At 53.0% G+C, this 27,909-nt stretch overlaps 1 protein-coding gene across 6 annotated transcripts; it reads right to left on the minus strand.

The window, feature by feature from the left end:
• Positions 1-267: 267 nt before the first annotated feature.
• On the minus strand, positions 268-14,387 carry Sema6c (semaphorin 6C). 6 transcript variants are annotated; one of them, XM_052179807.1, is made up of 21 exons: positions 14,125-14,387; positions 12,199-12,247; positions 11,347-11,436; positions 10,384-10,551; positions 7,753-7,867; positions 7,397-7,460; positions 7,194-7,250; positions 6,775-6,876; positions 6,492-6,582; positions 6,201-6,320; positions 6,012-6,100; positions 5,598-5,815; positions 5,212-5,343; positions 4,804-4,956; positions 4,444-4,617; positions 4,041-4,187; positions 3,717-3,794; positions 3,578-3,633; positions 3,360-3,404; positions 3,070-3,165; positions 268-2,704 (listed from the first exon to the last, which is right to left on the minus strand). In XM_052179807.1, the coding sequence occupies exons 4-21, from the start codon at positions 10,496-10,498 to the stop codon at positions 1,674-1,676; spliced, it is 2,883 nt and encodes a 960-aa protein (XP_052035767.1). In that variant the 5' UTR covers positions 10,499-10,551; positions 11,347-11,436; positions 12,199-12,247; positions 14,125-14,387; the 3' UTR covers positions 268-1,673. The 6 variants fall into 6 exon arrangements, with proteins under 6 accessions (XP_052035767.1, XP_052035768.1, XP_052035766.1 ...); XM_052179808.1 differs by lacking the exon at positions 11,347-11,436 and having other exon boundaries at positions 14,135-14,387; XM_052179806.1 differs by lacking the exon at positions 11,347-11,436.
• Between the last annotated feature and the right edge of the window lie 13,522 nt (positions 14,388-27,909).

Consider the following 27,909-nt stretch of genomic DNA (forward strand, 5'->3'; position numbering starts at 1 on the left):
CTGCACTGGCTAGCATGCTTCGAAGAGATTAACCGGCCAGGTGACTGAAAGAGACATCTCCTCTTCCTTGTCCCTCAGCACTGTTTAGGACACTAGCACCAGTCCATTAAGGTCCCCAAGGAGTAACAAACTGAACCTGACAAAAAAGGTCCAGGCTAAGAGATGTTAAATCCTGAAGGATCCTGGCTTAACTGAACTGCGTTAAGACACATAAGGGTTAAAAAACCTCGAAGGAGAAAAATATCTCTAAGTCGAATTTATAGTACAAAGGGAAACTGTCTAGTAAAAGCTGACCACAAAAGTTGGTATACACAGCCTAGTGAGACAGGAGGAACCACCATTTCCGGATTTCTCTTTTACAAGCATTTGCACATTATAGTACTTGAGCCTCTCGACCCTATTATTTCAGAAGCGAAAGGAAGCTTAAGGCAGTTGCCATCCCAAAGGTAAAGATGAAGAGGTAAACAATACACTTAGAACTATTGGCCAAATGGTTCTCAGAACATTCAAGCAACCAGAGAACTGGGGGCTTGCCCAGCCGCAGGGTTGGTCGGACCTCTAGGAGGCGCCAACGGGAAGCGGCCTGGAGCTGGAGCAGAGCAGACAGCGTCGACACGCGCTGCCAAATTCCCTCAAATCCTCCAGCGCTGCCAGCACCCACGCGAGGCTTTAAGTGGTCCTAGCGGCAGGGCGGTGGGTGGGACAGGCGTTCCGGGTCATCCCTCCCTTTGATCCCCAGGATACTGTGCAGCTCTCTGCAGCCAGAGTCCCGGAGCATCGCGATGGACACACTTTAGTCTCTCCGGCCCTGGAAACCAACCAACCCTCGCCTGTTCCGGGGCGCATCTTCTGCGGGCTTTTGTTGTCTGGCTTTGCAGCCTACCGCTCAAGCACCCCAAATTCTTCTAAGCCAAGTTCTCTCTCTAGGACAAGATTTGCTGATGTGAAATTCAAATCACGCAGCAGCTTCGTTTTATTTCTCCAAAAGTTCCCTCTCCCACCCCGTAGTGTAGGCCGTGGAAAGGTGCCTGACCTCTATCCGGAAACGTGCGGGGCGCCCTTCCCAGCACCCCGTCCGTACCGCTGCTCCCCTGGGCCCCGGCCCATCCCGCACACACCAGGTCCTTTGCTTGCCTCCTTCAGGAACCCTTGCCTGATTAACCCCGGTGGGACACCCGCCAAGCCGATTGCTCCGGGGACACCTGGGGGCCGAGCTCAAGCGGAGGCAGACTTTCAGGAGCACCGGGACCCAAAGGGCCGGCGCTCCCGCCCTCCTTCCCCTCCCGCGCCGCGAGGAAAGTCAGGCAGCGGCTGGGGGACAGGGCTGTATTGGGAAGCGGGGGCTCCTACACAGTAGGAGGAGGCACGTCCCGGCCCCGGGAGGCCCGAGGACTCTGTACACAGCGCGCGGCTCCAGCCCCGGCCGGCCCGCCCGGGGCTCAGTCCGCGGGAGTCCGGAGCGGCGACTTAAGGCAGCGTGGCTGGAAGGGAGCGGGGAATGGGAGTCGGCCAGGTCCCCTGAAACGCTGGCGCTCCGAGCGGCGAGCTCCTCGCCAGAGGGCAGGGGGAAAGACAGTCAATAAATAAACCGAGGCGAGGGGGGCCCCGGGAGACTCTCGGAGTCCGGGAAGGCCGGCGGCCTCCAGCGCCTCGACGGGCGCTAGCAGCTTCTGTCAGAAGTTAAAATGGCCGCCGTGCGGGGCGGGCTGCGGCGGGGAGGCGAGGGGCGGCTTGGGCGACAGCGGAGACTTCACGTCCACCCTCTTCAGCGAGCGGCCGCGGTGGCCGTCGGGCCGGCCCAGGTACAGGAGGTGCCGCCCGGGCCCCCCGGAGTACCTGGCCGGGCCTCCCGAGGGGACTCGCGTGAGCAGGCCCGGGGGCGCCCGGTGAGTGGGGAAGGGCACCCTGCGGCTGCCGCCGACGCCCAGGCGCGGAGCCGGGGCCGAGAGAGCAGGCCGGCCGCTCGGCGCCGCGCGCTTGCCGTCGGGCGGCACGTCGAGCCTCAGCGGCGGCACGCCATCCCGCGGCATCGGGCTGGAGTCCACGAACAGGGCGGCGCCGGGCTCCGAGGCAGGGGGCCGGGAGGTGAACGGGGCGGGGGCGACAGGTTCGCTGCCCTTCCTGGGCGGCTGCGGGCCGTGCAGGTAGCGCAGCAGTTCCTCCAGCGTGGTCACCTCTACGGCCTGCCCCGGGCAGCCAGGGGGCGGCGGCCTCACCAGCACGCGCGGGGCGGGCCCGCCCGCCGCGCTGCAGCCCCGAGAGCGGCCTGGGCCCTCCGAGGCGTTGTTCCCGTTCTGGTTCCACTCCCAGGGACCCCCGGAAGCGCGGAGGTGCTTCACCGGCAGCTCGGGCGTCGTCTCCGGGGTGGGCAGGCAGGCCAGCTCCGGTGGGGATCCGCCCTCGGGCGGAGGCAGGAAGGTAGTGTAGAGCTGGGGCGTTTGCGCTGCATCTCCATCCTTGGGCGGAGGCGGGGGCTCAGGACCGCCACCGTGCAGCCGCGCCAGACTGCGAAGGGAGAGGGGGCGCGGCAGCCCCGGGGTCTCGATGTCCTTGCTCCGGCGGCGGTTCGCGCGACGACAAGCACAGGACACCAAGAGGCCGGAGACTGAGGCGCCCAAAGCGAAGGCGGCCGCCACACAGGCCAGGAGGAGTGGGATGGGGATGGATCGGGAGGCTGAGGCTGGGGGAAGGTCCCTGCGCACGCCTGCCGACCGAGAGGGAGGGAGGAGGCTCAGCTTTAGGGTAGGTGATGCACAGAACAGGCACAGGCGAGGCCAACAGCAAGTTTTCATGCTGCCTCTCAGCTTCACTCCACAGTCTCAGGATTCCTAAACACACAGGCTAGAGCACGGGTCTGGGGTATTCCCCATACCAGTTGTAGCCCCTGTAGCCATGCCAAGAATAACTGCCAAATTGCCTGTGCAGGGCACTGGCTGGGATGTCCAGCTGTGGTGAAGGGAGGTTCCAAACAGGCGTTAGTGGGCAGCAAACACCATTCAGGACCCGGCTTAGAACTCTGAGACAGCAGTTCCACACTGCAATACTGTCCCTCCCAGGTGATCCCCTTACCCTGCGTGTGAGCTCCAAGAGTGGAAGACTGGGGCCCTGGGTGGGCATCACTGGGGGAACTGGGGGTCTCAGGGGAAGGGCCAGGACCCAGAAGCACTGGTAACAGAGACCAGGTCAGAGCCAGTGAGACGTTTGCTCTCCACCCGTGATACCACCGAGAGCCCCCCACCCCTCTGGAACCCAGGAGTCCACAATTCCAGTGTCTCGTCTGACTGTTCAAGGTCTGCTTATAGCCCGAACGGATTTGGTTGCTAAGAAACAGAAAAGGACACTGAGGCCAGAAGACTCACCGTAAGCAGAGTCTCCAGGGCCAGACTGACTCCCCGTTGCCCCGTCTATGAGAGAGAGGGTAAGAAGGAGGGAAAGGGGAAGTTTCATGAGGAACTGAGAGAGGTAACTGGTACAGCTGCTGAGAAAGGCGAATGCCTGAGCCTGGGATGTTGTCAGTCGCCATCACAGTCATCTGGATGTGTCTGCGGCTGCGGCTGCAACTGACCCCTGGGTTTACCTTCGCAGTCACCATGCTCCGTGGATTCCTGGTTCCTAGTCAGATCCACATCAGTCCTAGAAGGAAGAGGAGGCGGCTCACTGTGGCTCTACACTTCGCTCTGCACTCTCCTCAGGAGCCCCGGGGGCTTCTCACTTACCCACCAGGTCCCCTGATATTCACACAGCCTCTGAATCGATGCCATCCACAGTATGGGTCCAGAGAAGCCAGGCAGCTCCTAGGGGAAACTGAGTTGTGTGGGGCTGCTACCCCTGCACTCACCAGTGCCCTCTACTCACTCTAGCTATGAGAGGCTCCCCCACCCCAATATTTCCATCCCATCCACCCCAATCTGCTCCAGACTACCCAAGGTACCCCACCCTCTCCTCCATTTCCTTGCCCTCCTGAAGACTCGGGGATTTTTCTGAGCTCCTACTAACCCAGGAAGTGTAGCCAGGCAGCTCTAACCTTTGGTTCCTCTCACCTCTGACACGCTCCGTGCCGGGCACAGCGGCTGAGAGAGAGGTAGACGATGCATCCAGGAAAGGCCACAAAGAGCCTGTGGCCCTCAGAGTCCAGCTCCAGCCCTATGATCCGCCGCGCAGCTCTGGGGGACCGCTTCCCGCTGCACCTAATTTGATGCCATAAGCAGTCAGAATGGGGACAGCAAGGCTGCCTGTCCCCAAAAGAGTCGATGGGAAGAAAGAAGTGATAGGTGGAGAAGGTGCGCAGAACAACTCAGCACAACCCATGGGACCACCCTACCCAACAGTGGGGCCTTCTCACCAAGTCCCTTTCCCTACCTCAAGCCTCTAATTCTGCCAAGCCAGCACTGGAGTACCCAACCTTTGCTCCATCCCCACCCCCTGCCCCCACAAAGGACTCACCGGGCATGGCTGTAGGCATCAATCTCTTCCAAAATGATAGGCTCAGGTCCCACAAACTGTCCTCCGGGAGGTAGCACCTTCAGCACTGTCCCATCATTGGTACCAAGAAACAGGACTGTAGTATTTCTGTGGGGACCAGCCGTACCGTCCACAGCTACCTGGGTCAGCAGCGCCCTGGAGCGATGGATAGGCTTCAGGTGAGGACAGCTCTCCTGCCTAGTGACACTCGGGAGGTTCCAGGGGCACCCAGATGCCCTGCTGCCCACTCTTACTGCTGTACAGGTCCTCACCCGACGGATTCACCTCATGGACGACACAAGAGAAAGAAGGGAGAGGCTGAGGGCAGGAGGCGGAGATCACCTGCTAGTCAGAGTGAGGAGTGGCTGATGGGTGGCGGGTGGCACAGCGGGGTCCAGCAGCGGGTGGGCCTTGATGAAGAGCAGCACGTCGTCAGGCAGGTCTTGAGAGGACGGGAACAAAGCAGCCGCACCCACACCTGCACAGGACCCTGGCCTGGTGGGCACATGGGGAGGGCAGCCTTAGGGCGGAGACCTGATGTTAAGTTCTGGGCCCTTCCCCCCCGCACCTCCCTCCCCCAGGCTCAAACATGGCCCACTACCTTTACCCCCTGCAAGCAGACACACTTGCACTATTTCTTCCCTCCCCTGTCCTCCTTTGTCCAGCCCATGCTTGTTCTTTGGGCCAGTGGCCTCCTTAGACCCCAACATTAAGAGCAGGAATTGCTTCTGCCTCCTCCATACTGGGTACCTGGGTGAGGGGACCTTGTCCTCAGACACAGGCGCCCAGGCCCCATCCAGACTCCTCTGCTCCTTGAACCTTCCCTCAAAGCCACGTTCAATATCATCTAGGTAGAAGGCGCAGACTGCAGACCCCGGGATGCTGAGGGAGCCAGAAAAGATGCAAGGTAGATGTTGACAGGGACTGCACAGCTCCTGCCAGGTAAGAAGCGACAGCTGCCCTTCGTGCACCACGTTAGATAGAGGCAGTTAGCAGTGGGACGGCGGCCTCAGGAGGGAAAGGGCAGCCAGGACAGCAGACTGGCCCTGCTTGCAGCCTCCTCCTCAGGAGGCATGAAAGGGGTTGGACGCTGGGGGAGGGGCAGCACTAGCTCACGTAATCCGCCTGCTACCAACCTGTTGGTCTGAGTGGTGAAGACCCCAAAGAGAGCGGAGCGGCCATGCAGGTTCACGGGCCCAGTTAAGGACTGTAAGACGTCGAAGTAGAAGGTAGAGTCCCCAGGGACAGAACAGTTGAGCCTCAGCTTAAGGAAGGATGTCCAGTGGCGATCCAAGGCCCGAGGCGAGCCACCCGTGTCACGCTTACACACCCGGGCTACCCGGGAAAACTGCACCTGGAGAGGACAGTGAGCCACACGTCAGCTGGCTGAGCTGCACGGTGTGATGTAGGAGCGCCAAGAGACAAATGTCAGGGTCACAGCAAAGAAAAGAAACGATATAGCAGGTCCCTCTGGGTCACGATAAGAGCTGGAGATGCAGAGTTGTGTGGGAGAACTGCCTAGGAATCTGTCCCCGGTGTCAGCTCCTTACCCTCCCCAGACGGGCATCCTCCACAGAGACTTCTCGGAAGAAGAAGTACACATGCTCTCCATGCTCCAAAGCATAGACAAAGTGTGGCTCTGTGGCAGAGTGACAGGAAAGGGCATCTGTACCTGCGCAGGGACTCAGGCCCCACAGTCCCGGTGTCCCCAGGCAGTCTCTCGCCCCAGGATGACTGACCTCGCAGCCACTTGGAGTCGTACTTTGCAGAACGGAGTGGGGGCTGAGGTCCAAGACTTCTGTAAACTACAGCATCGCTGGCCTGGAAATCTGCCGCTGTGGCGGAGTACAAACTGCCCTCTGGAGAGATGAGAGCGCGGGGTCGCAGAAAGCTCAGAAGCTGCAGCTTGTCTCCTACTGCTGGTCCCAGACCCTACCTCAACCCTCCCTCAAGGACATTAGGGAGAGACCAAGGAGGGAGAGGAGCTGCCTCCAGCCACACGCCGGCCTCTTACACGCCCAGGTGCACACCTGCAAAGATGGCCACAGTGGACTGGGTGGCATCAAAGGGGCATCGGGCCTGCCCGCTCAGCTCCTCACCCTCCTGCTGCAGAGATGTTATCTGGGGAAGCAGATTCCTGTAACCTTGGGGAGGTCTTAGAGGCTGGCCCTACAGCACCCACCCACCCACCTCCTCTGCAGCCTGTCTGCACTCCTGCACCCCACACACGTCCATTCGCACCCCCACGCCCATCTCTTCCCATCAAACTGAAAGCTTATTTTAGATTCTGCTCCCCGTCCTCTTCCTCTGTACCCCGTAGCTGCGGCACATAGGGCTGAAGGAATTTGTTCCACAGGCAAGGAGCGTCTGCGAGTCCCAGGGAACAAGAACACGGATGTAGTTGTAGCATTCGTCCTAGAGAACCCAAAATTCTAGGTCAGCGACAAGCCTGGAACTGAAGTGAGGGGTCACGGGAAGTAAGGCTGCGACTCTTGAGCCAGTCAGAGCAATGTGGCTAAGTCTCAAGCTATTAACTAGCCCTTAGCCTTCAGCAGTTAGCCTTTGTCCCGAACCTCCCTTTTCTTTTTCCTGGGATATGTGAAGGGAACTAAGCAGGATGAGTTCTCCTCCCTTTGTCTGGGCAGGGATGGGAAGGGAGTAGGAAACAGTCATGGCGGCGCACTACCTGAAGGCAGTCCTCGCCTTCCCTCCAATTACACTCCACTCCTCACCGTCAGCTTTCCCCGGACAGCACAATTCTCCATATCTTGGCTCCTCCATGTCAGAAACTGCAGGAAGAAGAGAGGTCATGTGGCCCTGGACCTCTCCTCACATGAGGACTCCTCCTAGGTGCCTTCTTCAGCCCCCAGGACCCCCGTTACACCTTTCCCAGCTTCGACTCCCTGCCTGCACCTCCTCGCATACAGCCCCTCACCTTGTTGGGCACCAGCCCCTCCCCTTCTTCTTGGGCTTGAAGATCGAAGGAGAAAACGTGATCCCTGAAGGGTAGGTAAGGGGGGATCAGAGCTGAGCAGAGGCGCCCTGCCTGGTGCTCAGCCCCTCCTTACCCATGTTCCCCAGCTCAGGGCCAAGCCACACACGGTTGGTTCCTGCTCCCTAGCCTCCCCACACTCCACGCCTTGGCATTGTCCTCTGGGTCCAAGCATGTCCATGTCCCATGGCTTGTGCACCTGCATGTGTCCCCTGCAAGATGCTGCAGTGGCCATGCAGGTCCCATGTCTGCCCAGGAGCATGCATGTCTGCCCCACAACGGTGCCTCGGCCATTTTACCGGGCAGCCACAAGCAAGGTCCGGTTCAAGGTCAGGAATCTCTGAAAGTCCAGGCCAAGTTCCGCAGCCACAGCATCGTCCTCCAGGCCCCGGAACCAGGATGAAGGAGAGGTACCTGGGGGGGTAGAGTGGTACCCTGAGGATGGCAGCTGAGATAATACATGCTTCCTACCACACAGATCCCAGCCACGAGGAGAGGCCCAGAATCTACTACTCAAAACAGTACCAGTAGCTAGCATAATGGTGCACACCAGCACTGGGGGAGGCTGAGAGTTTAAGGCCAGCCTTAGTTACATAGCAAGTGTAAGGCAAGATGCTATCTCGAAAGAAAGGAAGGAAGGAAGGAAGAGAGAAGGAGAGAGAGCCAGGACATTGAGATAGTTGTGAGGTTAGAGCTGCGGGGGTGCTTGCAGGCGGGCCTGATTACAAAGCTCACACAGTGGAGGCAGAGAACCGATTCCCAGGTCGGTCGTCTTTTAGTCTCCACTCAAACTCTATGGCGTTCACACTCCCGCCAAATAAGAACTGTTAAACAACAACAACAAACCACCACCTTTTCATCAGGCACTGTGTGAGTCACTTGATTTACCTTAATATATTATTAGCCTTATAGGTAGGAGCTCACCTTGGCCCCATTTCAAGGCTTAGAGCACTGAGGGATTTACATGACCACCACACAGGCAGCAGGGTCTGTCTGACTCCGGAGGTGAGCCAAGTTCCTTCTTAGGACCACCTTTGTATTAGAAAGTCCCTTTCAAGGGCCTGGAGATGGCTTAGTGGTAAGGGATGCACTGCTCTTCCAGAGGTAGAGTTTGATTCCCAGCACCCACATTAGGTGGCTCACAGCCACCTCTAGCTCCAGCTGCAGCCAGCCCCTCCTCTGTGCGCCGTGAGATTAAAACATCCCATTCTGCAGGTCAGGTCTATAAGCAGGGCGGTAAATAACTAAAAATACAGCTTCAAGAACGCCCTGAAACTGACCAGATTCAGCCGGTCCCCTCCCTGCCGGAGTGAACAATAAAAGCTGAGAGTCCTCCTCAGAGGAAGAAGCAGAGCTGCAAAGAAGCCCGCCTGCAGAGACCCCTGAGGCCTGGGAAGGACTGCAGGGGGAGAGAGGCCAGCAGCCAGTGTGGTGCACCCAGTTCCCAGCTCACACGCTATCGTCCACACTGGGGTGGGCTTGGGGATGCAGCTGTCTCTGCGTCACTCCTGTAAGTGACCCCTCACGCATAGTTCTGGAAGGGTCCCCAGTAAAACTTATTGGCTCTAGGGGCAGTGGTGGCGTACGCCTGTAATCCCAGCACTTGGGAGGCAGAGGCAGGCAGATTTCTGAGTTTGAGGCCAGCCTGGTTTACAGAGTGAGTTCCAGGACAGCCAGGGCTACACAGAGAAACTCTGTCTTGAAAAACAAAACAAAAAACAAAAACAAAAGGACAAAAACAAACAAACAAAGCAAAACAGGTATTTGTTCACCAAGTTTGACTTTGGCAGTTTCCATACTTTGGCCTTCCTATCTGGGTTCAGTAGGTGTATTCTGTCTCCCCAGGAAAAGTTTTGTCACACAACAGCTTACACACACACACTCATACATAATCAAAGCACCTGCTTCTGCCCCTCTTCGAGTCCCCCTCAAGACTTTTCAACACTTTGCCATTGTGACCAACTCCATTGTCCACCTGGTCTGGGCCTAAAAGCTTCAGGTGGTGGTGTTTATGGGGGAGCCCTGGGGTTCACAGATGATGAAACACTAGAGCACTGGGAGCTGCATTAGATGTAGTGTTTGTTACTCTCACCTGTCCCCCAACAGTCAGTCCTAGTAGCCCAACTGAAATAAACCTAAGTCCAACATCTATAACACAGGCCTGAAGAGATGAGGAGTTTTCTCTGGTTTCTACCCTGGTGAGACCCAGGTTCTCTGGTGGACAGAGGAGAGGTAAGGGTGTCGGGACCACTGACCTGGCACAGCACTCCACTGTGGAGCTAAGAATAACACAAATATAAAGTGCTTAATTTGGGCCAGACAGTGTTCTCAGGACTGTGCCTCATTTGCGTTCATCTACCACCTCACTTAATGTCTGAGTAACAGAATGAGGTTTAACACCATGAGTATCTTCCTTTTACTAATGTAGAAACTGAGGCTAGGAAAGGTTAGAGAGCATTAACCCGGGCCACAAAGCCAGCGAGCTCACCCCTATGAGCGGGGGTTCATAGCTGCTTTGGTTTGGTCTGGCTAAGACCTTGCATTCCTTATGTCTGTCTATTGAGACAGGGTTTTTGCTATGTAATCCCCACCGGCCGAGAACTCGCTACAGAATTCAAGCCGTCCTCAGACTTGTAGCAGTCTTCCTCCCTCAGACTCCCAAGTGCTGGGCCTGGGAGCAGGCACCATCACATTCAGCTGGAGGTTACAGTTTTAGCCGCCTAGCAACACTACCTCTGAGTGAAGACACAAAGCCGGGGAGGAGACACGCGTGGCTCCAGCTCATTCCACTGGCTTGCTCCCCGTGGCCTGACCATTCTCTTAGCTTCCTTAAGACTGGGAACATCCCGACTCCTTGCCTCTCCAGCATAGGGGTCTCATTCTCTACTTGCATCCCCCCCCCAAGAGGGTAAAGTGGGTGGGGCACTTACCTTGAAGGTCAGAGGTCAACAGAGGGATGGGGTCCTGGGGAAAGGCCGCCTGGGTGTGGGGCAGTGACAGCAACAGCAGCAGCAGCAAGGGCATGGAGTGGGGGGCACGGGGCATCCTGTGCGGGGCAGCTCGAGCCCCAGGGGGTACCCCTCACCCATATGCTGGCCCTGGAGCAGGGAGACAGAAAAGTGGGGGAAGGGACTAAGCTCTCTCCCGGTCGCAGGCAGACTCCGCCCCAGGTCTATCCCCAGGAGACCCTGTGGGGTGGGCGAAGAGCCATCCTGCCTCACTCCCAGCCAGCTGTCACTGTCACTCAAGGCCCTTCCCTCTCCAACTGGCCCAAACTGGTTGGCGTGACCCCCAGGTAAGGACAGAACAAATCCTCTGCCCCTCCCAGCCTTTCCTCCTCTCTCCTGCCTAGGTCTGGGACATTCAGTAGGTGACACCTCCTGGCCCCCCTTGTGCTAACCCCTTCTCAGCTATAATTAGACATTTAAGCCTTAAAATTATAAATAGTGACTCCTTGGCACTAGGAGAAGGAAGAGGGCACCAAGTCTGCCTTCCCCTCCCCTCACAGACCCCCACAGCACCCTGGGAGTAATGCAGGCACTGCGCCCAGGCAGAGGCAGCTGTGCGGCAGCCATGGTCCTGTCTAAGGCTGAGAAAGAACAGAAGGAGAGGGACAAACAGCCTGGGGTCACTGACCCAGCGGGAGCTCCTACTTCAGGGGCCGTTCCCACTGCTGAGGAAGAGGCTGGACAGAGAGGGAGCGGGGTGTGCGTGGGGGGGGCGTCTTAGCCAAAAAAACGAATCTGCATCAAAGCCAGATCAGAGGCTAAATTTAGCTCTGGCTGCAGCTGTCTCCTCGACCACTGGGCCCCCTCCCAGCCTGGAGCCCCCTGTTGCCTCCCTGGCTCCTAAGAACCAATGCACGTTGTCACTGGGGAGAAGAGCAGACCCACCCCCTATGCTGAGCGAAGGACAGAAAGCACGGGTGAGAAGAAATGGCTGAACGTGCCCCGCTTTCCCCTTCTTGCCTCATCAGGCTGCCTCTGAAATTGAAATATAAATAATTCAATGACAGGCATTGTAGCCCAAAGTCCAAGAAAAGATGGATACGGTGAAAGGAACGCTGAGACAGGTCTCCTTCCCACCCAGCGGCCTCCCCCAGCCAGCTGGCCCTGACTGTCCCACTGATGGAGGTGCATACCAGCTTCCTGCCTTTCCTGGAAACTCAAGTGAGGTGCTGAAGAGGCTCCATTAACCAGGTCGGGAAGCTAGGAGTCCTTTCTTTTGTGACAGATCACAACAAGTCTTAGTTGTCCATTCCAAGTCTTCTAAAGAAGACTCTGGGCTTACAGGGCAAGCCCCCTTCCATCTCTCCAATAATTTCACTCTTGAAGCCAGGACCCAAGTGTCCACCCAAGCCCAATCTAGCGTCACTGGTGGGAAGGTTGACGTCAGGTGGGGCCCCAAGAGAGCTGGAGGAAGGGGCAGGGTAGAAACACCTAATGATGACCCCCCTTCCCCAGAGGCGGAGCACTTAGCTACCCAAGGACCCCTCCCTTGAAAAGCCAAGTATCCCTCCCTCCCCCAACCCATGTTTCCGGATGCTGGTACTCCCAGGAGAGAAAGGGACACAGCTTGCCTCCTATGCTCTCCTACCTGCCCTCAAGTTGCCCTGGGCAACTGCTATCTTCACCCTGAAAACAACTTTGTTCTCTGGCAAGTGGGGAGACCTGCCGGACCCTCTTCCCGGGCTCTGGCGGGCCTGCCTCTATCCCCTGTGCTTAGGCGTTGGCGCTTTTCCTTACCTGGGGTGGTGGGTCCTGTGGGGATGAAGAGGGATAGGAGCCCTCTGATCTAAGGGAGGAAGGGACAAAAGAAGGAAAAAACTAAATCACATCTCCCTTACCACATCTTTTAAAAGTAAATGCGCAAATTCTGGGAAAAGCTGTCAAAGCCAGTGTCCGGGAGATGTTAAGGGTGGGGGGGTGCATTTTGTTTGGTTACAAAATGAGGGCGGCTTCACACCGGAAGATATGAGGGTAGCTTTTGGCCTTTAGCCAGAAACTCCTGGAACTGCAGGACTAGTCTTGGGGAAAGGGTTGCCTGGGAGTTGTGGGTCCTGATGACCACTCCCATGTTAAAACCTTCAGCCTCCAACCGCCTTGTACAAAAGCTCCCTAGCTAGGGACAATAGAGGCTAATTTGCATCTAATTTGCATGCTCTTCATTTCCAAGCAAACTGCTCTAATAGCAAGTACCTTCATCCCCTTATTTCCTCGGAGAGCAGGGCTTCCCTCCTACCTAAGCCCTCACACTAAGGACCCCCAACACTCGCTCACTTTCCGCTGGGCTGGGTTAGTCCAGCCTCTAAAAACACTTGGTTGGCCTTGTCCTTGGCCCACTAGACTCGAGTATGATACATCTTTAAGAGGGCTTCCCATAGCTGTTTAGGGGAGCAACATCTGGGTGGCTCCCATCCAATCCCTGGCCTGGGGACAGGCATGCTGTGACCTGGAGAAATCCCAAGGAGAGACCTGGCCTTTCTTTCTCCTTTTAGGTCCTCCCCTTGATAGAAAGATGAAACAGCCAGCCCCCTTCTTTCCTCTTAGCCAGACAGCCACCTCTGGGGAGTGGCCGAGGTCACAGCGGAGTCTAGAGGAGCAGGGGAAGGAATAGGAAGGCAGGCCGGGGACAATAGCAGGAAGCCATAGACACGGTTGCCCACCCCTGTCCACCTTCTTCAGGAGGTTCAGGTTTGCACCAAGCCTCAAAATCCTTTTACCCTATGCTTCGCTCTCAGTCACAGTCTTTGTACTTACCCTCCCTCCCACCCACCCCCAACGTGGATAAACCAGGTGTCTGGAGCTTCGCGTGCGCTTAGCGTGAGATGGGCCCGAGGCCAGGGGCTCGACGTGTCTCCCCCTCACTGGATCCGGGGCTCCGAGGAGGGGCGGGTAGCAGCGTCTGGGCCGGGACCGGGTCCCAGAGCCACGTTAGCGGGAGGAGGGGCTGAAGGGGCCTGCAGGCGCAGATCAAGTGGGAATGAGATCTGGGTTTGGGGGACGGAGGCGGGTCTCTCAGACTAGGGAAACAGGGCTAGAGGCTGAGGGCGGGCCCTAGGCCCGGGCAGAGTGGGTAGGTGAGCTAGGATGCTGTCGCCAGGCCCGCTCTCCTCCGTGGGAGAGCAGTCTAACAAAGCCCCGGGCGGAATGAGGTGAAGCGTGGAGGTGCGCGCGGGGATGCTTCCCTGGCCCTGCTCCTGGACTCTGCCCAAGCCGACCCTTCCCCCTAGGAGTGCTCAGACTCCAGCCTGCACGGGGACGAGGACGCAACCCTGACACCGAAGTCCAGAATGACTTGTCCCCCTTCTAGTCCCCGCAGGGGCGTCGAGGTCTACTTCTCCACAGGTCTTGGAGCCTCAGTTTCCCGAGGGAGAGGCCAAGGTGTTGGGCTTTCCACCCTCTGCATTGTGCGCGCCTCAAAAAAAAAATACCCCTTCCGTGACCCCCAATCTGGCGGGACACGACTACGACCTACGACCTACGACCAGTCGGAAAAGAAGCCTACACCCTGCGCCCATCAGTGCAGCTGGGCTCGGCCACTGCTCCTCCTCCACGCACCCTAACTCTGCCAGACACAGGGCGCGCTGGACCCACTCTAGTCGCTGTGACACTCAGGAGCTTGACTCCTTCTTGCGGCGCTCCTGTCCCTCCCTGCCGCTACATCCCTACCCCAAGGTACTTGCTCCGAGATCCGGGTCAGCAAGGTCCAGGGAGCAGCAGGCGGCCCCTAGCTCCGCGCAGCACAGAGTTCTCAATCCGTGGTTGGGGCTTCGGCTAGATGCGACGAGCGTCCGGTCTGGATCGTGCTTAAATTTAGGCTCCAGGGCGCTGTCGGGTTACGAGAGCCTTGGGTCCGAGCAGGAGTCACTATTCCCGCCGCAGATCGGCGGAGGAAAACAATGCGACCGCCCGGGGCTCTGGGCTCGGCCCCAGCCGCCCCGCCCGCCTCCGAACAAGGCCCGCCTCCGGCCCGCCTCTCGGTCCCGTAGTCCAATGGGATACTAAGCGGCGGGATAGACACCGCCTCCTCACCACCTCTTCACCAATAATAATACAGGAAGGAGGGGCGCCGAGCGCACGGTCCACCCAGAGCTAAACCGAGAGGGTGAGCCTGAGACCAGAGTCAGGCGCAAGATGGAAAGACCCACGGACTATCGCTGAGACGAGGACATAAAACACACGCACACAGACAGGATGGTAGAGAAGAGGTTCCAGACAGAAGTGTCACAGGAAGGAAGACAACACGAGAAGAGAGACAGGAAACCAGGGGGCCTCAGCTGGGCTGGGCTGTCAGAGCCTGCGCCAATCTCCCTCACTTCCATCTGCGACTTGGGCGACCCTGCTCTCCAGGGAGTCTCCCACCTTGTCCCTCCGCATTCTCCTTCCTAAGCTTCTGCCTGTGTCTCTTCTGCATCCCCGTGTGCTTTCTCTGGTTCACGTTCATCTTGACCCCAATAAGAAGGCCTGCATGTAGTTTAGGAGGCCTGAGAAACGAAAGCATCCTCCTCCTGCTTATCCTGTGCCCATCATCTCCTCCCCACCGACCTCTACAGTCTGAACAGGTCAGCCCCGAGCCACTATGCCAGGAACGAAGAAGTCTGAAAGCTATACGCTGGCTGTCAGGAAACAGATGGTTGACAAAAGAGGACAGGTAGGAGGGCTAAAGCTCAAAGCCAGGTGGAGACCAAGACGAATTGATTCAGAGAAAAACAGAGATATCAAAGGGAGAGAGAGAACAGCTACCCTGACCCCATAGATGCGAGATTAGTGTGTCCCACTTCCTCAAAAGGCTCAAACGGCAAAACTGCTCCTTGTCCCCAAGGCCGAGGGACCCCAATAAAGGGCCTTTCATTTGGGGAATGTCAGGGAAGAGGAAGAAGAAGGCTTCTTCAGAAAACACTGCTTCACTTCCACCCTGCCGAGATTTTTCCTTGCGTGGGGCTGGGACAAAGGCTATTTTCAAAATTCCCTGGAATGTAGGTGGCCCGGGAGACACTGATGTTCTAAGATAGTGTTGTCTGAGTGGGTACTTTACCCACGGCTTGGTCTCTGGATTAGAGGGGAAAATGTTGAGTTGTCCATTTCTACACCAGCCTGAACTGAATGGGGGAGAGGGTCTAAATAGAATAAATAGATGGCCAAACAAACTGTCCTGCAATACAGTTCACACACAGACTGGACAGTGAGAGTGAAGACAGACTCCTAGACTTAAGGTCAGAGGAAGCAACGAGATAAACAGAATGAGAAAGAAACAATAGCAACACACGGTTAACTGCCGAGGAGCGCTGGAGCCACTTTGACTTAGCAGACAGTGAAACTATGGAACATAGAGCAGGAAAAAAAACTCAATGAGTAAAAGCATTTGTTTACTTCTTTCAAAAGTCTACGAGCCAAGATGAGCACCAGAAACCATGGTGGAAGGATAGACCCAACTCTCAAAAATTAGCTCTGACCTCCACACATACTGTAGCATTTACACACATCGCACACACAAGCAACAATGATGATAAATAAAAACTAAATAAAAAATAAAAATTAAGGGCAGGCATTGTGGCTTATGCCTTTAATCCCAGCACTTGGAAGGCAGAGACAGTAGAACTCTGAGTTTAAGGCCAGCCTGGTCTACATTTAAGAGTACCAGGACAGCCAGGGCTACACAGAGAAACCCTGTCTTGAGAGAGAGAGAGGGAATTAGAGAATGTTCTGAAGGTTGTAAAGCAGTTTTAGGAGAGAGAAACATAACACGAAGAGGGTTAAATGTTTCCTACCTTCCAGCATGGGATTTGGACATTCATTCAAATATGAGCTTACTGGATAGGTTACTATATGTGGATTAGAACCAAGTCCTTAAAGTTTTAAGAAAGATCAAACCTCAGTTTGGTGCAATACATATTAAACAACTCAAGCCCAATTGGTTGTGGCTTATTATCTCACATTTAGAAATATGACTTTCATGGCTTGGAGAGATGGCTCGTGGGTAAAGGCATCTGCTGCCAAGCCTTACAACCTGAGTTCAATTCCTGGGATCCACATAGTGAAAGAAGAGACTCAGCTCCCGCAGGCTGAGCTCTGACTGACATAGATGTGCTACATCACACACACGCACACGCACACACACACACACACACACACACACACACGCACACGCACACACATGCACACACATGCACACACACACAGACACACATGCACACACACACATGCACACACACACACAGACACACATGCACACACTCACATGCACACAGACACACACATGTATACACACACACATACACACACATGCACACACTCACACACATGCACACAAACACACACATGTACACACACACTAAAACTGTTTTTGAGTTCAGGAAAAGTTGAGACAGGGTTCCTCTATGTAGATCTGGCTGTCCTAGAACTCATTCGGTTATGCACACATAACATTTTAAAAAATCTAAATAAACTACAAAGAAACTTTCAAAAGTAATAACAACAAGCCGGGCAGTGGTGGCGCTCACCTGTAATCCCAGCACTCTGGGAGGCAGAGGCTGGCGGATTCCTGAGTTCAAGGCCAGCCTGGTCTACAAAGTGAATTCCAGGACAGCCAGGGCTACACAGAGAAACCCTGTCTCAAAAAAACCAAAAACAGGGAAAAAAAGGAAAAAAAAAAGTAATAACAACTCAGATATCCTCCTGCCTCTGCTTCCAGAGTGCTGGGATTAAAGGCGGTGCCACCATGCCCAGCTGTGATAAAACATTCTACAAGAAAGATAATGACCACCATGGTTGGGGGGGGGGCAATGTGGCTCAGTTGGTGGGGTACATACACAAAGCTCTGGGTTCAATCCCCAACATCTGTGACCCAGGTGTTGGTGTCGGTCTATACTGTATCCCCGCAGTTATTAAGTAGAGGCAGGAAGATCAGAGGCTCAAGATTATCTATCACTATCTATTTGAGTTAAAACAAGACCTACAGTTTCCTAAGGATTAAAGAGCAATGCCAGGCAGGGCTGGAGAGACAGCTAAATGCTGGCTCCTTCAGAGGACGCAGGCTCAGGCTCAGGTCCGGGCACCCATATGGCAGTTCGTAACCACGCACAGCACCGGCTGCAGGGATTACACACTTTCAGATCTCTCTGGGCACCAGACATACATGCAGGTAAAACACCTTTACATGGAGAGTATGTAACACACACCTTGAATCCCAACACTAGGGGGCAGAAGCAGGAGGATCTCTGTGAGTTTAAAGCCAGCCTGGTCTACATGAGATCCAGGATAGCAAGGGCTGCATAGAGAGGTGATGCAGCCCATCTCCAAACAAGTAAACAAGACCCAACAAATCAAAATAAAAATGCTGCTCAGACATACAACATTTTAAAAATCTAAATAAATTTCAAAAAGTTTTCAAAAGCAACACCCCAAAAGCTAATTATGACAAAACTATGTGGAGCTCCTGTGGAGCATGTGGAGTCCTGCAGAGGGGTTCAAGGCCAACCGTGCAGTCTCAGTATTTCCAAAAGAAGATAATGGATACATTTTAATTACGGTTTTTTTTCTCAGTGCTGGAAAAAGAAACCCAAGGCCTTGATATGCTGAGCAAACATTCTAATTCTGACTTTTATTTCTAGCCCATTGTAGATACTTTATCTTGAGGGGCAGGGAACTTTGATGGGAGTCTGCCTGAACAAAGGAGAAAATGTTCTTAAACGAGGACAAGGTTTAAATAAAAGCTTTTACTTGGCAAGTAAGCGCAGCGCCTGGAGTGTGGACAGCAGAAGGTCCCGTGCGGCTCGTGTGTGCGAGACACTGGTTCTGAGTAGGGAAAGGAGCGAGGAACCTGGCTCCAGGCGCAGCACGGTGGGCTGGGAAAACTATTGGGAAGGAAGGAGTGGGCATGACCTGTCAAATGTCTTCTTCTTTCTTCTTGCTGTTACCAAGGAAGACAGTGGGGCTGGAGAGATGGCTCGGTGCTTAAGAGCACCGACTGCTCTTCCAGAGGTCCTGAGTTCAATTCCCAGCAACCACATGGTGGCTCACAACCATCTGTAATGGGTACTAGCTTTCAGATATACATGCAGACATACAGACAGAGCATTGATATGAGTAAATAAATCGGGGGGGGGGAGGGGGGACAATGGGATGAGAGTGAGAGAGTTGGCTGGTGGCTAAGAGCTCTGGCTGCTCTTGCAGAGGACTAGACTGGATTTCATTTTCCCACACTCATGTGGCAGCTCACAACATGTGTAATTCCAGTTCCACAGGATCTAATGCCTTCCTGTGACCTCTGTGGGCATGCACAGAGTTGCACATACATTGATGATAAAACATTCATCCACATAAAAATAAAATACACACTTTTATTTTGAAACGGTGGGTGGGGTGGGTTTCTATGTAGCTTTGGCTGTCCTAGAATTCACTATGTGGACCAGGCTGGCTTTGATCTCTGAGATATCTGCCTACCAGACTCCACGTGAAGGTCAGAGCACAACTTCTAGAAGTCGGTTCTCTCCTTCCACCCTGCTGAGGCAGGCAAGGTCTCTCTTATTGGTGCTGCTGTGCTGTGAGGTCCAGGCTAGCTGGCTTATGAGCTTACAGGGTTCTCCTGTCTCCTGTCTCCAATGCCTTGGGAGCGTGGGCTCCAGGCGAGGTGCCTCTGCAGCCTGCCTTTTACTCGAGCCTTGGGAAGCTTAGATCAGCAGGGCTGTGTGGCTAGCACATCTTCTCAGACATATGCTTATTCCCATTCGAAATGGAGCCTCGCATACCCCTCCCCTCCCCCACTGATGAGCTTCCCAACCCTTCTGCCTCCCTTAATGCCAAGCTAGTAGGTATTAATTGTTAACACATTCGTTGAATAAATTTGTACTTTCTTTCTACTTAGGAACATAATTCTACATCTTTAAATCCATCTTCTTTTATTTAACTGAGACCGAGTCTCAATTTGTTGCTCAAGGTGACGCCAAATTCCTAGGCAGGTTTAAACAATCTTCCTGCCTCCTTCACCAGAGTGGCCAGGACTCCAGCAGCCGGCCATTGCCTGCCTGCGGCATCCATACTTTGAAACTGTTTTATTCACTGTAAGTACAAGTTTGGTGGTAGGGCACTGAGACAGGTCCTCACGCTGTAGCCCTGGGTGGCCTGAAGCTTTCTATGTAGACCAGGCTAGCCTCAAACCTCAGCAATCTTCCTGTATCAGCCTTCTGAGTGCTGGGGTTACACTTGTGCAGTACCAAGTCTAATACTGATAATAATTATTGTAAGAGAGACTCTGGCCCAGAATTTGTGGTTTTCCTCTCTGTCGCTGCCTGTGAAGTACTGGGATTATAGAGTAATGCCACCATCTGAGCCCTTTATTTTTTTATATTTATTTTATGTGCATGTTTTAACTGCATGCCTGCATGTGCAGCAGATGCATGCAGTGCCTGGGGAGGTCAGAAGAGGGAGCTGGATTCCATGAAATGGAAGTTATAGATGGGTGGGGTATGAGTGGAGGGGACTGAACCAAGGTTTTTTCTGCAAAAGCAGCCCAGTGAGTGACAGCCCATTCTTTCCTTTATTTTCAATACTTTCCTTTTATTTTTGTTTGCTCATTTGTTTGGTTGTTATTTTCATAAGACAGGGTCTCACTATATGGCCCTGACTGTGCTAGTTCTACTAGAGTTCTCATAGAGTTCACTATGTAGACCAAGCTAGCCTTGAACTTAAAGAGAGATTTGCCTGCTTCTGTTACCCAAGTGCTGGGATTAAAAAGCAAAACCACTATACTATACCTGGCATTTCTTTTCCACTGACATCTTTCCTTCAGAGTGTGTGTGTGTGTGTGTGTGTGTGTTCCAATATCTCTCATGAAATTTTAACACTTGCATGTGATCCCTGCATTTTGGAGGTAGAGGCAGGAGAATCAGAAATTCAAGACTAGCCTGGGCAACATGAGACCAGCATTTAAAACATACATCAAAACAGGGCAGAGTCATTCATTCCTGTAGAGTGTTTGGGAGTCTGAGACAGACAGCAGGACTGCTGGGAGTTTAGGGGCAGCCTGGGCTATAATGTGAAGTCCAGTTTCAAAACACACAAAGGCTGGAACTGCATGTCAGGGCTGAAGTGCCGCCCAGAAAACTCGAAACACTAGGTTCGACCCTTAACGCCAGCCAGGAGAGCCGTCGGGACTGCAGGTGGCCACAGTGCTGGCTGCGGCTCTGACACGCCAGAGCCATGAGCTTGACCGCATCTTGATCCGAACCCACGTTTCCTGTGTGACTTCCGGAGTCCTGCGTCCTTGCTGCATTATTTTCTGCATTCTCAACAATCCTGGGTCATTTTGCTTTTTGCATCCACCAGTCCCCAGAGACTGTTGTCCTCAGGGCTGCCAGTGACCCCTGGTCACAGTCAGCTCTAAAGCCTTTGTCCCTTTGTCCTCTTTGTGGCATGTGACCCCTCTGACCTCAGCTCTTCTTCTTAGAAGTTCTCTCCTCTGTGACCTCAGAGGGTTCTTTTTCTCTTGACAGAGACAAGTAGCTTAATAAATATTTCTCAGATCTGTGAATGGCTCCCCAAACCTCTACTAAGTGTGGGAAGTGTGGGTGGTCTCTGAGGTCACATCTTCAGGCACCCTCTTTTGCTGTGCATTCTCTCCAACTGAGATCATACCCACCCCCAGTTACAATGACAGTGGTATTCCCAAGAATCCAAGTGTCCAATTGAGATAGATCATGGTTTGTTGAGTATGTCCATTTTACATTTTTGTTTTTTGTTTTTTTGGGTTTTTTTTTAAGATTTATTTATTTATTATATGTAAGTACATTGTAGCTATCCTCAGACACACCAGAAGAGGGCATCCGATCTCATTACAGATGGTTGTGAGCCACCATGTGGTTGCTGGGAATTGAACTCAGGACCTCTGGAAGAGCAGTCGGTGCTCATAACCACTGAGCCATCTCTCCAGCCCATTTTACTTTTAGTATGTATTCACCACTACCACACCCTTTGCTCCCAGCACTCAGAAGGCAGAGGCAAGTGGATGTCTGTGAGTTTGAAGCCAGCCTGGTCTACATAGTAGGTTCCAGGCCAGCCACGCCTACATAGTGAGACTGTCTCAAAACACCTAACTAAATGAAAACAGGAAGTTTGCCCTTCCTGTTCTCCATCATGACACAGGATCAGGTTGAAAAGGAGAACCTGTACAGGAACTTCATACCCACAAGCACAGCCTCAAAGTCTGTGTGGGAAAGCAGAGACAGACACCAAAGCTAAAGGCACCAGCAGGTCCTTTGGCATCAGGATAAATGAAAAGATCGGTGTTATCTGCACTGAGGGTCTAGGTCCGATGAAATCCTAGAGAAAGCTCTGAAGGAGCTGAGGGAGGAAAAGACAAAATTCTCAGAGGCTGGAAACTTCAGGTTTGGTGACCATGGGCTCACTGTGCATTGGGATCCAGGGCTGGGGTCTGTGTGGTGCTGGTGGGTCAGGTGTCAGCAGACAGGCCAGAGTGCAGGACAGGTTTCGGTGGAACCAAACGCAGAACCAGCAAAGCGGCCATATGCTGGCTTCAACGGAAGTGTGACGAGTTGTTTCTGGCAAATAAATTCAATCCAAAAGGCCAATAAACTTTTTTCAAAGAAATGTAATAAATGAATCAAAACAGGAAGTTTGGTTAAAAAAATACAACAACAGCAACAGCAGCAGCAGCAGCGACAACAAAACAGTCTCACTCCATAGTCCTGCTGGCCTGGAACTCACCAGCCATTTGTCTATGTAGCCACACTGATCTTATCCTCAGAGCAAGCGTCCCTCAGCATTCAGGAAGCTGACCATACATCCCTGCGCCCCTGCTCCCGGCAGGAAGCCGGTCTCCCGTCTTCTTTATCCCTAGCACTCAGTTATAATGTCTGGCAAGCAAACGCAGAGGAGTAGGTAAATGCATCAAAGACTAGAAGGGACTTGGTGGGGCGGGGCAGATTACAACTGTGCACTGGCTCCGGCTCCATCAAGTTGAATTCCCTCAGGACTGACGAGAGAATCATCGCACTATGCTGAGCCTCAGCTAGGGTAAGGACAGGCCGGTGATGGATGCCACACTCGGGATATGGTAAGCTCTGAGTTCAGTCTTTAGCCATGAGTCTAAGGCTAGCCTGAGCTACATACAAACAAGCAAAAATCAAATGATGGGTTCTACTTAGTGCTCCATCCGCTGCCCTTTTGCAGCATATTTAATAAACCCCATTACTTTAAAAATTTAAAAACAAGTGCTGGGCCGTCCTGACTCATACCTTTAATCCCAGCACTTGGAAGACAGAGGCAAATGGATCTCGGTGAGTTGGAGGTCAGCCTGGTCTACAAAGCTATGGCTACAGAGAAACCCTGTTTTGACAAAACTAATCATCATCATCATCGTCGTCGTCGCAGTAGTAGTAGTAATAATAACAATAAATAAAAACAAAGGCTATCATAAATTAACTTTATAGACATAAATTGAACCACAATGCTTAGCCCTTTTTCCTTTGAAGCAGGGTGCCGTGTAGCCTGAGCTGTCTGGAACACACTAAGGAGCTAAGACTCCGGCTGATCGTCCTTTCTCTACTGCCAAGAGCCGGCAGCACAGGCTTGCAGCACCATGTTTCTTTAATTTACTCGAGGTAGCATAAAATCACCCAGGAACACGGGAAGGACCCCAAAGCCTAGAATATCTGTAATTAATACCATTTGCTCCTCTTATACATGGCTAAAACGTTTCTCTTCTCTTCTCTAAGATAGGATTTCTTTCTGGTCCTGAAACTCCGTCTGCAGACCAGGCTGGATTCAAACTCAGACGTCTGTCTACTTACCCCTACCTCCTGAGTGCTGGGATTAAAGGCACAAGCCACCACTGCCCAGCTAAAACATTAGCTTTCAATTGTTTACGTTTGTATCTTCCTAGTCTTCCTACATTGACTCTAATTGTTATCATTGCTTTGCTTTTTAAAAAAATTTATTTTTATTTATGCATTTTATGTGTATGGTGTTTTGTCTGCATGCATAGCTGTATACCGAATGCATTCCTGGTGCCCTCAGAGGCCAGAAGAGGGTGTGGCCAGATGCCTTGGGATTGGAGTAACAGAGGACTGTGGGCTGCCGTGTTGGGAACTGAACCCTCTGGAAGAACAGTCAGTGCTCCTAACCAGTGACCCATCTCTCCAGCCTGTTCTCTGTTTCTGAAAGCTCCTCATTACATTTTAGTTTACTGATAATTATACACTAGTTCAGATACTGATACTTACTAGTATAGTGGGTATGCATTAGTATAGGGGCTCAGGAGGAGCTCAGTGGAAGGGCATTTGCCTAGCACACATAGGCCCTGCGAGGCACACATAAGGTTTCCCAGCAAGGCAGGGAAGAAAAAAAGGTGAGGCTGTGATGGTGCACGAGGCTGTGGTGGTGCACAAGGCTGTGATGGTGCACGAGGCTGTGGTGGTGCACGAGGCTGTGGTGGTGCATGAGGCTGTGGTGGTGCACGAGGCTGTGATGGTGTACACTTCCAGCCTCAGCACTCTGGAGGCAGAAACAGGGGCCTCTGGGAGTTCAGGTCCAGTTTGGCTACACAGTGAGATACTGTCTGGAAAAAAAAAATCAAGCCCATCCCATGAGAACATTATCACGCAACATAACTGTTATCTTGCTACCATTTCCTGTCATTTCCTCCTTATCATCTTGATTCATTCTTTGAGTGTGTATGAGTGTGTGTGTGTGTGTATGTATGTGTGTGAATGTGTGTGTTCATCCGTGTATCTGTGTGCAGGTACATATATAGAGCCCAGAGGTCCACCCCAGGTGTCTTTTACTGAACTCAAACTCAGAGAGATCCACCTACCTCTGCTGCCTAGTGCAGGGATTAACAGTCTGCACTACCACACCTAGATTACCCTTATTTATTTAAGACAGGGTCTCCCGTTGCCCTGGACCTAACCAAGTGAGCAAGTCTGTCTAGCCAGTGAGCCCCAGGGTTCTCCTCTCTCTGCTCCCCCAGTGCTGTAGGATCCATGCGTACTAGCTGGTCATTTTGTTTATTTTGTTTTGTTTTTCAGACAGGGTTTCTCTGTGTAGTCCTGGCTGTCCTGGAACTCACTCTATAGACCAAGCTAGTCTCAAATTCATAGAAATCTGCCTGCCTCTGCCTCCTGAGTGCAGGGATTAAAGGTGTGTGCCACCCCCCCCACCCCCCCCACCCCTCACCCCCCCCACCCCCCCCACCCCCGCAGTTTTTCTGTTTTAGATATTGGTTCTGGGGATTGAACTCAGTTTACCTGACAAGGAGTTTACCAAGCTGAGTTTGCAAGCAGCCCTTACCCTGGGCATTCTGAACTTTGTCTTTCAGGAAGCATTCACTGAGCAGGATAAAGCATGGATGTCTTTATGTCATGGTTCATAGTTTACTATGACCCCACAGAACCAGGCAGTGGTGGCACATACCACCCAACACTCAGGAGGCAGAGACTGATGAATTTCTGAGTTTGAGGCCAGCCTGGCCTGCAGGATGAGTTTCAGGACAGCCAGGGTTATACAGAGAAACCCTGTCTTGAAAAACAAAAAACAAAAACAAACAAACAAACAAAAAAAAAACAAAACCACCACCACCAACAACAACAAAAGAAAAGAAAAGAAAAAGTAAAGTAAAGTTGTGAGCAAGGCAGGAGGACCCCCAGCAGGACCCCAGCATTGCTCTGGTCTCCACACTTGCTGGCACACACACACACACACACACACACACACACACACACACACGCACAGGGAGCTGTGCAGCGCTGGAGACTGACACAGCCAAACGCACACAAGATAGCCTAAGGACAGGAACTTCTGCCTGGTGTGGTAGCACACACCTGTAATGCCAGAATTCACTGAGAAGGCAGAGGCAGGAGGATGGTCTCTAAGTGTGAGGCTGGTGGTCTACACAGTTCCGGGCAACCAGGGCTATTCAGAAGCAAGGGAATTAAGAGTTTTGATCTGATCCCTAAAATGAGTAGGAATTCAGGGAGCAGGAAGGAGGGAGAGGCTGGAAGTTGATGAGAGTTCCAGGCAGAAGTGTGAGGACCTTAGCGCAGAGAGAAAAAGGCAGCAGGCGGAAGACTCCGCAGTGCACCCTGGAGGAAGCTGAAATACCAGCATGGCTAAGAACACAAGAAGAAACAAGTTGTGAGTGGTGGTGGTGTGTGACAAGACTTTTCCCGGGGACACAGAACACACACATCTATCACCCCAGCTAGGAAGTCCTCCAAAGTACAAACAGCATCAAATCCAACTTGGTGGACCAATGAGTTTTATTAGGGTTATTTATAGAAATATGAGCGAGGGGTCACTTATAGGAGCAGAAATGACACAAAGACAGCTGTATCACCAAGCCCACCCCAGGATGGGTGACAGCTCACAAAAGCTGAGACCTGGAGCACAGGGCAGGTGGCTCAGCAGGTGACAGAGTGTTGTTGCAGGTGCCTCAGCTGGTCCAAACCTCTCCCAGCTCAGAGCTCAGCACATCCGAGCTTTGCAGCTTGGCTTCCTTCTGTTGGAGAACCGCCCTGCCATTGCTTTCTCCTTGCAGCAGCAAGGACGGTGAATCTGGTCGATTTCAGGGAGTTCCTGAAGCTACTTTGAGTTGTTTGCTTAAGGAGCTTTCTACAGGAAGTCATGTTTCAATCCTCAGAGGAAACTATTACACAGTAGATGGCAAGGCAGGAGGACTGAGTTCAAGGCCAAGCTAGGCTACAAAGAGAGACCTGTCTCAAACAATCAAAAACAAAGTTAAAAGACAATCTAGAGGGCTGGAGAGATGGCTCAGCAGTTAGAGCACCAAATGCACTTCCAGTGGTCCTGAGTTCAATTCGCAGCAACCACACGATGGCTCACAACCATCTGTAATGGGATTTGATGCTCTCTTCTGGTGTGTCTGAAGCCAGCTACAGTGAGTGTACTCATATAAATGAAATAAATCTTAAAAAAAAAAAAAAAGGACTTGCTGCCTGATGACTGAGGTTAGATCCCCAGAACGTAAGAAAGGTGGAAGGGGAGAACACAATGCTGCCCTCTGACTTCCACTGTGTCCCAGCTGTGGTGCCTGCACACACCAGGCACACTAATAAATAATTAAAACCACCCCCAAAATTTCTTACTCTATTTTCATTCCCCCACCCCCCACCCCCCCACCCCCCGACACACACACATTTTTTTTTTCTTTTTCTGTCTGGCAACACTGAGAATAAATATCCCTAAGGCCTGGAAACCACCAGGGAAGATGAGCCCCACCACTCAGTTACATGCAGGCCAGAAGTATCCAGTCAGAAGTAGCCCAGCCTCGAATTCATATTGCACTTCAGGTAGGCCTTAAACCTGCCACCCTCCGGCCTGTCTTCCCTTCCTGGGAAGCTGGGATTACAGGCTCGTGTCACCAGGCTCAGTCTGTGTTCATCTTATTTTCTACCTAGATTATACATATGTCATGAAGATGACAATATACACGCACAATTCCAACGCTCAGGCAGTTTAAGACCTTAGGAGCACTGGGCAGGGGAAGGTGAGAGAGGCCTGCTGGATTACGGTGAGAGCTGTCGCAAAGCAGCGGGGAGATGGCTCCGTTGGCGAAGCGCTTGCCACCAGACACATGAAGAGTCTGGGCCATCAGCACCACGGGCCAGCCAGCGAGCTCTGTGTTCAGTGGGACCCCCTATTTCAAAAACTATGGTGGAGGGGCTGGAGATGGCTCAGCCGCTAAGAGCACTTCCCCCAAGCCAGGCGGTGGTGGCACACAACATAATCCTAGCACTTTGAGGCAGAGGCAGGCAGATTTCTGAGTTCAAGGCCAGCCTGGTCTACAGAGTGAGTTCTAAGGCAGCCAGCTCTACACAGAGAAACCCTGACTTGAAAAACCCAAACCAACCAACCTAACAAAGACCCCACTTTCTGTGTATGGTTGTTTTGTTTGCATGCCTGTTTGTGTGTGCAGTGGCTGAAGAGAGCAGACGGGTGTGTGTGTGTGTGTGTGTGAGAGAGAGAGAGAAAGCCCCTCTGGAACTGGAGTTCTAGGTGGGTGGTAGCAGTCACATGGGCGCCCAGACTCAAACCTGGCCTCTCTCTGCAAGAGCAACCCCTCCAGCCCCTTGGTTTGTTTTGAGACAGGCTCTCACTGTAGAACCCTGCCTGGCCCGGAACTCCCAGAGATCTGCCTGCCTCTGCTTCCCGAGTGCTGGGATTAAATGCATGCACCTTCGCACACCACAATAAGATTTATAATTTATGTAATATTTGTCTGTTTCTATGTGCACATGCTCGTCGGTGGCCATGGCGGCGTGAAGAGGGTGTCGGGTCCTCTGGAGCTGGAGTTGCAAGCTGCTGCAACTACACTTGGGTCTTCTGGAAGAGCAGAGGGTGCTTTCGATCACTGCCCTACCCGCGTGTGTGTGTGTGTGTGTGTGTGTGTGTGTGTGGTGTGTGTGAGTGTGCGTGTGTGTG

Source organism: Apodemus sylvaticus, chromosome 4, assembly GCF_947179515.1.
Source record: "Apodemus sylvaticus chromosome 4, mApoSyl1.1, whole genome shotgun sequence".
In the NCBI taxonomy this organism is placed as follows: Eukaryota; Metazoa; Chordata; class Mammalia; order Rodentia; family Muridae; genus Apodemus; species Apodemus sylvaticus.

Coding starts and splice junctions, on each gene's coding strand:
- Sema6c (XM_052179808.1), bottom strand. CDS start 10,498: ATGCCCCGTGCCCCCCACTCCATGCCCTTGCTGCTGCTGCTGTTGCTG. Junction 6,583..6,774: donor CTATGTGCCGCAGCTACGGG/GTACAGAGGAAG, acceptor CTGCTTCCCCAG/ATAACATCTCTGCAGCAGGA. Junction 3,166..3,359: donor CCCTGGAGACTCTGCTTACG/GTGAGTCTTCTG, acceptor CTCTGTTACCAG/TGCTTCTGGGTCCTGGCCCT.